General features: G+C 56.2%; 3 protein-coding genes and 1 long non-coding RNA gene across 12 annotated transcripts in view; 2 read left to right on the forward strand and 2 right to left on the reverse strand.

The window, feature by feature from the left end:
• The window catches only part of Yipf3 (Yip1 domain family member 3), a 3,900-nt gene extending 1,420 nt beyond the window's left edge, over nt 1–2,480 (forward strand). The window contains exons 4-9 of the mRNA XM_031348385.1: nt 821–866; nt 956–1,048; nt 1,158–1,289; nt 1,547–1,660; nt 1,799–1,922; nt 2,018–2,480. Coding sequence (XP_031204245.1) covers nt 821–866; nt 956–1,048; nt 1,158–1,289; nt 1,547–1,660; nt 1,799–1,922; nt 2,018–2,166 — 658 coding nt within the window. The 3' untranslated portion in view covers nt 2,167–2,480. The remainder of the gene's footprint in view (nt 1–820; nt 867–955; nt 1,049–1,157; nt 1,290–1,546; nt 1,661–1,798; nt 1,923–2,017) is intronic.
• Nucleotides 805–4,482, reverse strand: LOC116075322. Its single transcript, XR_004112525.1, has 3 exons — nt 4,148–4,482; nt 3,162–3,246; nt 805–1,699 (listed from the first exon to the last, which is right to left on the reverse strand). It is a non-coding gene; the product is annotated as an uncharacterized LOC116075322 (long non-coding RNA).
• On the forward strand, nt 4,267–7,599 carry Lrrc73 (leucine rich repeat containing 73). The gene is made up of 6 exons (XM_031348388.1): nt 4,267–4,978; nt 5,579–5,739; nt 6,049–6,171; nt 6,466–6,566; nt 6,931–7,153; nt 7,276–7,599. Exons 1-6 carry the CDS (start codon nt 4,707–4,709, stop codon nt 7,344–7,346), a joined length of 951 nt encoding a protein of 316 aa, XP_031204248.1. The 5' UTR covers nt 4,267–4,706; the 3' UTR covers nt 7,347–7,599.
• Nucleotides 7,600–8,123: 524 nt separating this feature from the next.
• The window catches only part of Tjap1 (tight junction associated protein 1), a 25,392-nt gene continuing 22,063 nt past the window's right edge, over nt 8,124–11,452 (reverse strand). For 4 of the 9 annotated variants that reach the window (XM_031348379.1, XM_031348378.1, XM_031348376.1 and 1 more), the window contains 5 exons: nt 11,261–11,290; nt 10,447–10,554; nt 10,287–10,370; nt 9,921–10,037; nt 8,124–9,790 (listed from right to left, as the gene is read on the reverse strand). In XM_031348379.1, the coding sequence (XP_031204239.1) occupies nt 8,696–9,790; nt 9,921–10,037; nt 10,287–10,370; nt 10,447–10,554; nt 11,261–11,290 (1,434 nt within the window). In that variant the 3' untranslated portion in view covers nt 8,124–8,695. Of the gene's footprint in view, nt 9,791–9,920; nt 10,038–10,286; nt 10,371–10,446; nt 10,555–11,008; nt 11,239–11,260; nt 11,291–11,452 lie in introns of those variants that run through there. The other 5 variants (XM_031348383.1, XM_031348382.1, XM_031348384.1 and 2 more) reach the window with 4 other exon arrangements.

Genomic DNA, 11,452 nt, shown 5'->3' on the forward strand with positions numbered 1-11,452 from the left:
CGCTTCCCTCCCACCCCGCTTCCCTCCCACCCCGCTTCCCTCCTAGACAACTCTCTCTTCTTGGAGGTGGCTCTTCATACTGCAGTGCATCCATTCCTGAGCCGGTCTCCCCAGACACCAACAGCTCCTCAAAAGCAAGCTCTGCTGCCTTTCTCCCCTACTTCCTCTGGCATCAGAACAGACTGTGCACCTGAATATCAGAGCATAGTCATTAACTTGCTTATCAAAAAGTGGACTCAATCCTGGCTTCATTCTTTGTTCATCCTCTAACCAGAGCTAATACAAAAGCTAACGCCAGTGAGCAAGTGTACATTGAGTTCTTATTCTGTGTGGAGCACTATCCTGATAATGTCTGATTCATTGGTGAAGATGGGGCGGGGAGGGGAGGCTTGGCATGGAAGAGGGACACTGGAGCCTAGAAAGACTTTGGGGTCTAAAAGGGAAGGCTTGCCAGAGGGAGTGATATCTTAACTAAAAAGAAGAGTCCCATAAACATTGCTAAAAACAAGAACATCCCAAGTTATAGTAGCCATAGGCAAAGGAAGAAATGATCCCTTTTTTTAATTCTGTGTGAACTTTTAATACCAGTTCAAGTATATTTTCCCAGGAAAATGCTCACTGCCAGTTCCCCAGGCTTACCACGCACCTCAGTTTCAGAGGGTTGTCCTTCCTCAAGGGGATTTTGTCATTCCGTCTTTCCCCCATCCGTATGTCCTCTGGGCCAGTCCCCTTCCTGGTGGTAGAGACATGAGTTAAGATTGAGACCCTTTCCTCACAACACAGCTTAGTGCTGCTGCTGCTCTCCCCTCTCCTCTCCCAGGCTCCTGGAGTCCATGATCCCTATCAAGATGGTCAGCTTCCCCCAGGTGAGGAGGGTGACTTTGAGCAGGGGGAGGGAGGCCACCAAGCTAGGCCTGGGTTGCAGTCTCTAGTGAATGAGTTACTGTATCAACAGAAAGTCGCAGGCGAGCTCTACGGACCCCTCATGCTGGTCTTCACACTGGTTGCCATCCTCCTGCACGGGATGAAGACTTCTGACACCATTATCGTAAGCAGGACCCAGGCCTTGGGGAAGACGGTGGCTGGTAGAGGGAGGCAAGAGCAACCCTGCACAAAAGGCCCTGGGTAAGGCTGAGGTCAGGGCTCTCTCTCCACAGCGGGAGGGCACCCTCATGGGCACAGCCATAGGCACCTGCTTCGGATACTGGCTTGGCGTCTCGTCCTTCATTTATTTCCTCGCCTACCTGTGTAATGCCCAGATCACCATGCTCCAGATGTTGGCACTGTTGGTAAGGAGCCGAGCCTGGGGGTGGCTGAGAAGGTCTGCTGCTCTCTGCCATCTGTGGACCTGGGGTGGGAGGAGCAGGGGGCGGACCCGGGGTGGGAGGAGCAGGGGGCGGACCCGGGGTGGGAGGAGCAGGGGGCGCACCCGGGGTGGAAGGAGCAGGGGGCGGACCCGGGGTGGGAGGCAGCAGCAAGCTAAAAGACCCAGCTCCGGGCCAAGGGCCTGTCCAGCCAAGTGATGGTGCTCTCTCACCCTCTCCAGGGCTACGGCCTCTTCGGGCACTGTGTAGTCCTGTTCATCACCTATAACATCCACCTTCATGCCCTCTTCTACCTCTTCTGGCTGCTGGGGGGCGGGCTCTCCACCCTGCGCATGGTAAGCTGAGCAGATTTTGCGTCTACCCCACGACGGGCTCTAAAAGGATGCACTGAGAGTTCTGCCCTGGGCTTGGAGTATCTGCTTCATCCCTCACTTTGGAAACAGGCCTTCTGAACTGTATACCTGTGGCCCTAGGTGGCAGTGTTGGTGTCACGGACTGTGGGCCCTACCCAGCGGCTGCTGCTCTGTGGCACACTGGCTGCTCTGCACATGCTCTTCCTGCTCTATCTGCACTTCGCCTACCACAAAGTGGTAGAGGGTGAGTGGCAGGAGTGCAGCGGGAGTAGACTGGGTGAGCTGAGCTGGGGGCCTGCCCAGCCAGCTCCCACTCATTCTCCATCCTTCCCCCTTTAGGGATCCTGGACACCCTGGAGGGTCCCAATATCCCACCCATGCAGAGGGTCCCCAGAGACATCCCTGCGGTGCTCCCTGCTGCCAAGCTTCCCGTCGCTGTGGTCAATGCTACCGCCAAGGCAATAGCAGCGACTCTGCAGTCACACTGACCCTCTCTGAAATCCTCGGCCTGCCCTGCCCCCAGCTCTGGGACTGAGGAAGATTAAAGGACAGTACTGAGGATGTGTGTGCTGAGGTCGGTAGCCACCAAGCTGTGGCTGCTTAAACACCTCCTGGGCACCAGGCTCGGCTTCTGGAGGGCACAAGGCCAGGAACTCACGGCTAGGACTGCAAATCTCTGCAGCCAAGTGCAGAATATGGGTCAGCTCTTCTGAGGCCCCTCACCACCTACCCCTTTGTTCTCTCCCTTCTCCTCCTGTCTTGCTAAATATAGACTTGGTAATTAAAATACTGATTGAAGTCTGGACCTGCGCTCCTAATCCAGCCATCCTCCTGCCACCCATTCTGATGGCTGCCCGTTACTGCCCCCGAGGGTTGGAGATACTTGACCTACAGAGCAGCAGGCAGCCCACAGGCCTCAGTCTAAGCTGGCTGGCTGTCCTATTGAGAAGCCAGGGCAACAATGACAAATTTCCACTTACACCATTCCAAGGGCCTTCTGCACCTGGGCCATCATGAGAGAATGTCCCTATCAAGCTGACATTTGAAGCCAAGCATGGTCTTACTAAAGATTTTTCTAAGTGTTGAAGACCACCCTTTAACCTCCACTGAAGAAAATCCAGGCCAAATGTGATGCATAGGAAGGCCAACCTCATCAACAGAGTTCCAAACCAGTTAGGGCCACACAGTGAGACCTTGTTTCAACAAAAAGTAAATTCAGGATGCTAGAGAGCCTGCTCAGTGGTTAAACGTAGACACTCCTCTTTGAGGGGAGTAGACTTCAGTTCCCAGCGCCCATGTTGAATGGTTCACAATTGCTCTTAACTAACTCCAGCTCCAGATGCTCCAAAGAGCTCTGAGGGCAGCCGTACTCACTACACAGGCACATGCATTAACATAATTAAAAATAAAACCTAGGCTAGGGGCTGGAGAGATGGCTCTGGTGAAGAGCATGCTGCCCTTGCAGAAGACAAGGATTCAGTACCTTGGTTCTGGGTGCTCATGGTGGGTGGGTCAGATTTTCTCGTAACTTTAGCACCCTCTTCTGGCTTCTCCAGGCACCTGCAGACCTGTAATATTTTAACAGAAGGAGGAGTCAGGCTGCTCTTTTTTTTTTTTTTTTTTTTTTTTTTTTTTTTTTTTGCGGGAGGGGTGTGGGGCTGGGATAAGGTCTTGCTATGTAGCTCTCTCCCGCTTTCCTGGAACTCACCAGGTAGACCAGAGAGCCGCCAGCCTCTCCACAAAAGCTGAGAGATAAAAGGCACGTGCCTATGTCTAACTCATTTTTTTTCTTTTTCTTTTGTTTTTGTTTTCGTTTTTTGAGACAGGGTTTCCAGCAGCCCCGGCTGTCCTGAAAACTCGTTCTGTGAACCAAGCTGGCCTGGAACTCAGTGTCCCACCTGCATCTGCCTCCTGAGCGCTGGGATTAAAGGCGCGTGCCTCCAAGCCCTCCTCTGACTCACTTTTTTAAAAAAAGGATGGCACTTCCTCTACCTGCTATACTGTCCTGTAGCACAAATGAAGCCCCCGCTGCAATCAGAGATAAAACTCAGCTACACTGGTAGCAGCAGCTTTACAAGCCTGCACCCATCCCGATTCCCACAGCTCTAGGATGATCTGACACGCTTTGACACCATTTTCCTCTATGTTAAACACCTTCAAAGGTGGTTCACCTGCCCTACCCTAGGGATCCTTCTCCTTGCAACCGCATTGACCGGGAAAGTCCCTGTGGACTGGAATCCCCACGCCCCCTACGCATCGCATCCCGGGGATATGGGGGGCGGGGCGCGACCGGATTAAAGAGCCTATGGACTTCCAAGCTGCAGCGTCTTGGTGAAGGCGCTGAGTCTCGGGATTTAGACCTTAATGGAGACGCACCAGAGAATAAGTAAAAAGAGACTAAAGTGACATCAGAAGCTGCCTGAGCATGACTGGCCTCCTCCCTCCCGACGTGAGACAGCATCCTTCTACCTCCTTTCGGCGTTGTCAGGCCCTCAGACCCTAGTTCTCTGCCCTAAGACACGCTTTGCTTTGCGCGCTGGCCGCGTGGTCCACGCGGGTACGGGGGGCGGGGCGAGGGCCAGTGACGCAGCCGTTGCCATAGGAACCCGCCGCCTGCTCCGGCGCAGCAGCTGAAGCTGAGCTGCATCCCGCCCCGGCTGTCCCGAGAGCCGTGCTGCCGGGCCCGGCCCGCAGAGCGGGCGGGCGCGGCCTCCTAAGCCACGAGGGAGAGGACCAGCGCGAAGTGGCTGCCGCCCCGTCCCTGGCCGCCCCCGCCCCCGCGCCGTTCGCCCTCCGCGCCTCCGCACTCGGGCCCGCGCCTGCTTTCTATCCCGCCGCGGCCGGGGCGCGCTTCGTCGCCGCCACAGCAGCCGTTGCCTCGACCTCCGCCTCCGCTCCGGCCGCGACCCCAACCGGGACCGCGACCTGAGTCCCCGCCCCGCCCCCGCCCGTCCACCCGCCCCCGGGCCAACTTCTGCCCAGGCCGGGACCCCGGTGCCAGCCTCCCCGAGGCCCAGCCGTGGGGACCATGCTGCCTAGCTCCATCCAGATTTCGGGGGAGCCGCTGTCAGGCGCCGAGGTGCGGGACATCTGCCGCGGCCTGCGCGACAACGCGGTGCGCCTGCTCTCGCTGCGCGGCTGTCGCCTGTGCGACCGCGACTTCGGCCGCATCTGCCGGGCCCTAGCTGGAGCTACGTCCCTGGCGCAGCTCAACCTTAACCTGGGCGTCGTGTCTAGCCCCGGCCGCATCAAGCAGCTGGCAGAAGCGCTACGGACCAACCGCTCCATCCAATCCCTCTTGTGAGTGTGTCCCCTCGCAAGGGGATCCCGGCCACTGCACCCCCTCCACACACCCTCTACCACCTCCTGTATTTATCTCCACGTTACCTTTCCAGTACCTGTTTTCCCACCGTCCTACCTTCGCAACCTCAAATGCACATCTCATCTCTGGGTCCACCACACCCTCCCAGAAACATGCGTTGGTTCTAGACTTTGCTCCACAAGCCAACCTTCAAAGAGCTGGGATATCTATCGAGCCCTGCCCAGTAGGGAATACTGTCCACCCCACCCCACCCCACTCCACCCCAACCCCAAGTTACTTCATCGTGAAGCCCCTCGTTTCTGAGGAAGGGTCACCTCCCATGGAGACTACAGCCGAGCCCTTCCAGTCCTACCCGCTGAAGGATCTCGGAGGACCGTGAGCATGTGGGCTGGCTCCGCAGTCCACTCTCCATGCACCCCTCCCTGTGCAATGTTCTCATCAGTTCCTGCCCCAGAAACCAAATTCCCTTTCCCTTTCCGTCGTATCCATTCTTCCTTCCCATTCTTGTCTCGGGGAGGGGCAGCTTTCCCAAACAGATAAGGCTGGTTATACATAATTAATCTCATCTCAACCTTCAGCCTGCATGGGAGCCCACTGACAGATGCGGGACTGGCCTTGCTGAACCCAGCCCTGGCCCTCCACCCTGCCCTTGTGGCTCTTGACCTGGGGGACTGCATGTTGGGTGATGAAGCCATCAACCTCATCTGTGGCCTCCTCCCTCCAGACGGGGCCAAGTCTGGTGAGCAGGGCCCTACTGAGTGCATGGGCTAGTGTGACTGATGTAGGCTAAATGCAGAGAAGGGGGTGTGGCCAGGTGCCCAGCCGGGAGGGTGCAGTAAGAATGCCTCTTTACCCTTCTCAGGAAGGGAGATGCTTAGGAACTGAGCAGAGTGGAAACTGATCCAGGCAGGGGAGGCGTGAGTAGGTCCCTAACTGCTCTAGACTGCTGTGGTTGGTGGCAGAGTGGCTCCCAGCCACTAGGGTTACCCCATAGAGGGTAGAGGGTCTCACCTTACCCATCCTGGATTCTCACTGTGCTGCCGCTTAGGTCTGAAGGAGCTAACCCTGAGCGCCAACCCCGGCATCACCCCTAAGGGTTGGAGCCGCCTCGCCATTGCTGTGGCCCACAGCTCCCAAGTCCGCGTCCTCAACTTGGACTACAACCCCCTGGGTGAGCTTAAATTCATTCCCCCCAGTGTTCACTGCTGCCCTGTCCAAAAGCCTCAGACCATCAGTCGCCATAGTAACATGGGAGGGAGGATGAATGAGAACTCCCTTGTAAGGGAGCCTGCATGGTATCTGATCAACAGGTAGTTTTAAACCCTGGTCCCAATCTGGATCTGACTTGCTTCATCTCACTTAAGATGCTGTTCCCTTTCTGGCCAGGCATTGGGTCCTGACCAGGAGCAAGGATTGACAGACCTCTGTTTTCCCAGATGGCTGAGCATTTGTGCTATCTCCCCAGGTGACCATGTGGCAGGGATGCTGGCTGTAGCTGTGGCCTCAAGCCGTACCCTAGAAGTCCTAGACTTGGAGGGCACAGGCCTCACTAACCAGTCAGCTCAGGTGAGAAGCCATTATGTTTTGAAGACAAGCTAGGGGACTAAGTTATTATCTGGGACATACCCAAGGCTGGCCTGTTGGGTCCAAGGACTGCCTAATCATGGTTGGTTTGTTTTACTTTTTAAGTTTTATAACTTAATATTTATTATTTTATGTGAATGAATGTCTTGCCTGTATGTCTCTTGTGCCTGTGGAGGCCAGAAGGTGGTGTCAGATCCCCTGGAACTGGAGTTATAAATGTGATGAACAGTGATACGGGTGCTGGGAATTGAACCCTGGTCCTTAGGAAAAGCAGCCACTGCTCTTAACCACTGAGACATCTCTTGTGTGTTTACTCTTTTTTTGTGCCCATCTCTCCTTTCCCAAGACCCTGCTGGACATGGTAGAAAATTACCCAACAGCTTTGCGGAGCCTGGTGTTGGCTGAGAACAGCATTAGCCCAGAGCTGCAACAGCAGATCTGTGACCTCCTGTCTGAGGGGGAAGAAGAGGAAGAGATGGCAGGAGGGGCTGCCGACACCCAGGAATGGGGAAGAGGGCGGGAGCCTACTGCCCACCAGCGAAGTGGCAGCTCCTGGATGTGCCCCAGTGGTAAGACCTTGGAGAGTGGATGAGTTACTTCTGGAAGACTTGGATAAAGTGGGTGGTGGTGGGGTTTGTGATGTCCACTCAGGGATCAATGACAGCCTGAGCATCCTTCTGCCCTTCCACAGATCCCAGTTCTCAGATGGTGCTAATGACATCAGGACTAGGGGACAGTCTATTGGCTGAGACCGAGATGTGACTCTTCACTTGGACTTCTGCACATCATTACATTTGTCTGTGTCCCTACTACCTTCCTCCACAGGGCAGGGAAAGGCCCTGGCTGGGGCTCTGGCAGCTCCTGGTAGTGTACGAGGCTCTGGAAGCTGTCACTGGGCAACAGCCTTGAGGGGTGGCGGGGGGGACTTGAATCCAGGGTACTGACTTTGAACTTGTTGGCAGCTCTGGCTGCAACCCGCTGGCTCGGAACAGATTTTATAAACTCCACAACCCGACTTGCAGCTGTAGTCACTGGGGGGTGGCCAATGGGAGGGACCGGCAGTACCACTGATCAGCCTTAGGGGTGGTATCACCCTACAGCTCAGATTCCAAAAGGTCAGCCTAGGTCTAGGACCTGGGGGTCCTGGGAGCTCAGGGCTATGCTGAACTGGACCTTCCTTCTTCAGGGAGACTTAATCAGCCCCGGCTGTTACCTGTGCACCCCTCCTCCTGTGCCTCAGGCTAAGGGAAGCCAGGCAGATGGGTAAAGAGGAGTTTCTGGCAAAATGTTGGACTAGAAATACTTAAGGGCTGGAGAGGTGCCCACTAGTTGACATGTGACTCCAGTCCTGGGGGCCCCTGTACACAAGTGTGCACATTCACATAGCCACTAAGTGTTAGCTAGGCATGGTGGTGCGCATCTTTAATCCCAGCACTCTGGTGGATCTGGGAGTTCGGGGCCTGCCAGTGCTACATGAGATGCCATCACAACAATAAAAGAAAGGGGATTCAAGTGGGAAGGAGAAAGGCAAATTAAGGCTTACCTGTAAAATAAGTTTTATTTGATTTTAAAATAGTCATTATGTGAAAACTTCCCAAATCTGGGAGTAACAGTCTAGAGCCAAGAGGGGCGAGGCCTCACCTAGAGTCTAGCTGGAGGCCCCTCAAGTCACACCCTCCCTCTGGAAGGGGGAGCCCTGAGTGAGTCCACCCGTGTCTGGGGCCAGCTGAACAGGCCTAAGAGCAGCTCATTCTGAGGCAGAGTAATGGAGTCGGCAGCACCAAGGATACCCTCCCCTACCACCAGAGCTCTCAGATATGAAAGGAGATGGAAAATGAAAACTGATGAGCCCCTGCTCTCCCCGTCACTTCCATGGGAACAGCGGGCTGACTGAATGGTGGAAAGAGCTTGGGGCTCAAATGACTTGTTACCCTTGGAGAATAAATATTCCAAAGGAAAAGAAAAAAAAAAAATCACGAAGCAAGCCGGCACCAGTTAGTGCAAATGCAGCTCCAAGACTTGACGTGGGCCTGACTCACTGAGCTGCCCAGGTCTGTAGGAAGAGTTTGGGGCCATCTGCAGCCCTGAGGTGGTGGCAGAGGCAGGTAGGCCTAGCTGAGCAGGGTGCCCTGCTCCTGGGCCTGCGTTAGGCTGTCCTTGCGGTGCAGATGGTGTACTCCCATTCTCTTAGGGCTGCGCTGGGGGCGGCTGGAACTGGGGAGAGGCCAGGCCCTGCCATCAACATGGGAAGGGCTAGGCCCCTCCTCGGAGCCCTCCTTATCAGGCAGCAGGCTCTGGCGCTCCTCCTCGGGACTGACAGGCAGGTTCAGCATTTCCTCCTCCTCTTCTTGAGGAAAGCCAGAGTCAGGTTCTGTTGGCTGCACCAGTCCACACTCACTGTGTGGGAAAGGTGGTGGGGCTGGAGAGTGGCCCGGGGAGAAATGCAGCTGCAGCTCAGGCAGTGAGTCTCGTCCAAAGGCCGTGCGCTGGACCACAGCAGCAGGGGGCGGGGTGCGGTCCACAAATGCACGCTGCCAGCTAGCCAGCAGGTCCTCCTCAGAGCTGGCCGAGCTAGCTGGGGCGCTCAGTGCTGAGGGAGCTGGACTAGGCTGGTGATGGGGTGAACCTTGGGCTGAGGCAGGACTGCTGGGCACCGGGCTGCGGTGGGCCCGCTCGCTGCTGTCCTCTACCAGGCTCAGGGAGATAGCCTGCCGGGTGGCATAGGTACAGTTGGGGAGGGGGCTATTTCGAGGAATTCGGATCTTGTCCTCGGAGAACTCTATCACCTTCCTACCAGGGTACAACGGGTGTGGTGGAGATGGGGTAGGGTAGGGACTCAACTTGTCAAAGGCTGGCAGGGGCAGCTCCTCCTCTGGGGAGCCTCCTGCAGTACTCACTGAGCAGCACTCCCCATTGGGCTGTGGAGAGGGACTGCCCGGGGCAGAGGGGCTGGCTGGGTCCCCCCCACTCATGTCCACATGTACGAATACATCCTCAGCCAAGGGGCGCCCAGCACTGCCAGACTGGGCTGAATTGAGCAGGAGAGACTCGGGTTTCTCCAACACCCGGGCAATGACTGAGGTAGGCACCACAGCCCCCGGGGCCAGGCTGGAAGAAGGGCTGGGGCTGGGGCTGGGGCCGGGGCTGGCAACCTCCTGACCACTGCGCAGATGTTTCCGAACCATGTCCTGTAGCTCACAGGGCAGCTAAGAGAAAAGAGGGGAGAGAGACATGAACGAGCCCCACTAAGGAGAGCTTGACCCACAGAAAAGGCGCTAGGCACCATGTCCTAGTTAACCTTGTACACTCAACTTTTAAGCGCCTACACAACCTCACCTTAGAGAGAGAAGCAAACTCTCTCTGAGAGCACTGCTGAGACCGTGTCCACTGACTCAGTGGAGAACTGTCCCTACTACAGACCTTGCAGTACCTGCAGCTGCGGGAGGCTTGGCCCTGAGAGGAGTGAGGTCACATGGGTTTAATACTCAAGGCCGACAGCTTGGCCACCCCTACCCCTTCTTCTCACACCGCCTCCTCACATACACACTACACTAACAGCCGGCCAGCAGGAGCACGCAGGACCTCAGCAGGAGGCAAGGGGAAGGACAAGTGGGAATGAGAGAAGCAGCAGCAGAATGGCAGGTCAGAGAAGCCAGCCGGTCCTGACACAGCTGAACGGTGGCAAGCAGGTGTGTGACTCACGTCAGCAAGCTTGTGGTTCCGGAAGTGGGACTTATTGCACTTGAGAAGCTGCACGGCCAAGTTGCAGTCCAGCCGGTACCGCTCCTGGAGACAGGCAGCTGCTTAGAGCCCAGCCCACCCAAGGGGACAGGGCATAGCTAGGCTGAGGACAGCAACATACATTGAGCTCTTCCAGTTTATTGATGGTGTTTCTGGCATCCAGTAGCTTGTTGGTCAGCTCCACAATCTCCCAGTCCAGCGTCTTCCTGTCCATCTCAGCCTTCTTGATCTAAGGCACAGACTTAAGGTAAACAGAGCCCAGACCCCAGCCAGCCCTCTCTCCCTCCACCACCTCCTAGCCCAGAGACATAAGGCCACAGGTGCTAGGGTAGCCAAGGCAGACAGAGCAGACAAATGATGACAGACAGAAGGACACTCGGCATTTCCCCTGCTCTGCAGGTTGCCCATGGGAGGGAGCTTTTTCAGTTGGACCTGAGGCCATGGAACCCAGGACAGAGGCAGTCTAAGAACTATCCATCCTTTGAGGGAGCCTGAGAGACTGTAGGCACCAGGCAAGGCACTGACATCCTAGAGGCGTACTGCAGCCAGGACTGAGCCTGTATGAGCAGCTGTCTCCTAGCAGGGTCAGGCTAGGAGTGGGTACCCATTACATTAGCTGGATGGTCAGGGAAGAGCAGCAGATGGAAAGCAGACTTCTGATCTTCCGGTCTCTTAACATGTACCTATAGCCTGGGCTTGCTGCCACAGCAGCTGAAGCTGGGACTGCTGAGGAATATCTCTCAGTGCCTCTGCCGGAGCCATGAGCAGAACCTCAGTTCTAGCTCTTTCCCAGGAGGGAGGTACTCTGGGCCTCACAGTGACAGGAAAAGAGAGGATGTGTTCAATGGGCAGAGGGAAACAGCCAGGGCCCCCACAATCCCTGACATGGACCAAGGAGGCCAGGACCAGGGAAAACACACAAACTCAGACGCAACTGCAAAAATCCAGCTGTGGCTAAGAGAGGCCTGAGAGGAGAGTGCAGCAGCAGCGGTGGCAGCATGAGGGAAGACGGAGAGAGAAGAGAAACAGTGTGAGCATTAGGGCTGTCCCGCATGGCACAGCACACTGCGCCCTCCCCACCAAGGCCCTGGCTCCCCTCTCCTCCCCAGGCCCCAGGGTGAATGGCA

This window comes from Mastomys coucha, unplaced genomic scaffold (genome assembly GCF_008632895.1).
Source record: "Mastomys coucha isolate ucsf_1 unplaced genomic scaffold, UCSF_Mcou_1 pScaffold3, whole genome shotgun sequence".
Lineage (NCBI taxonomy): Eukaryota > Metazoa > Chordata > Mammalia > Rodentia > Muridae > Mastomys > Mastomys coucha.

Excerpts from the sequence above, each read along its gene's own strand:
- Lrrc73 (XM_031348388.1), top strand. The coding sequence starts at position 4,707 with ATGCTGCCTAGCTCCATCCAGATTTCGGGGGAGCCGCTGTCAGGCGCC. Across the intron at positions 6,172-6,465 it reads CTTGGACTACAACCCCCTGG|GTGACCATGTGGCAGGGATG; the intron begins GTGAGCTTAAAT and ends CTATCTCCCCAG. Across the intron at positions 6,567-6,930 it reads TCACTAACCAGTCAGCTCAG|ACCCTGCTGGACATGGTAGA; the intron begins GTGAGAAGCCAT and ends TCCTTTCCCAAG.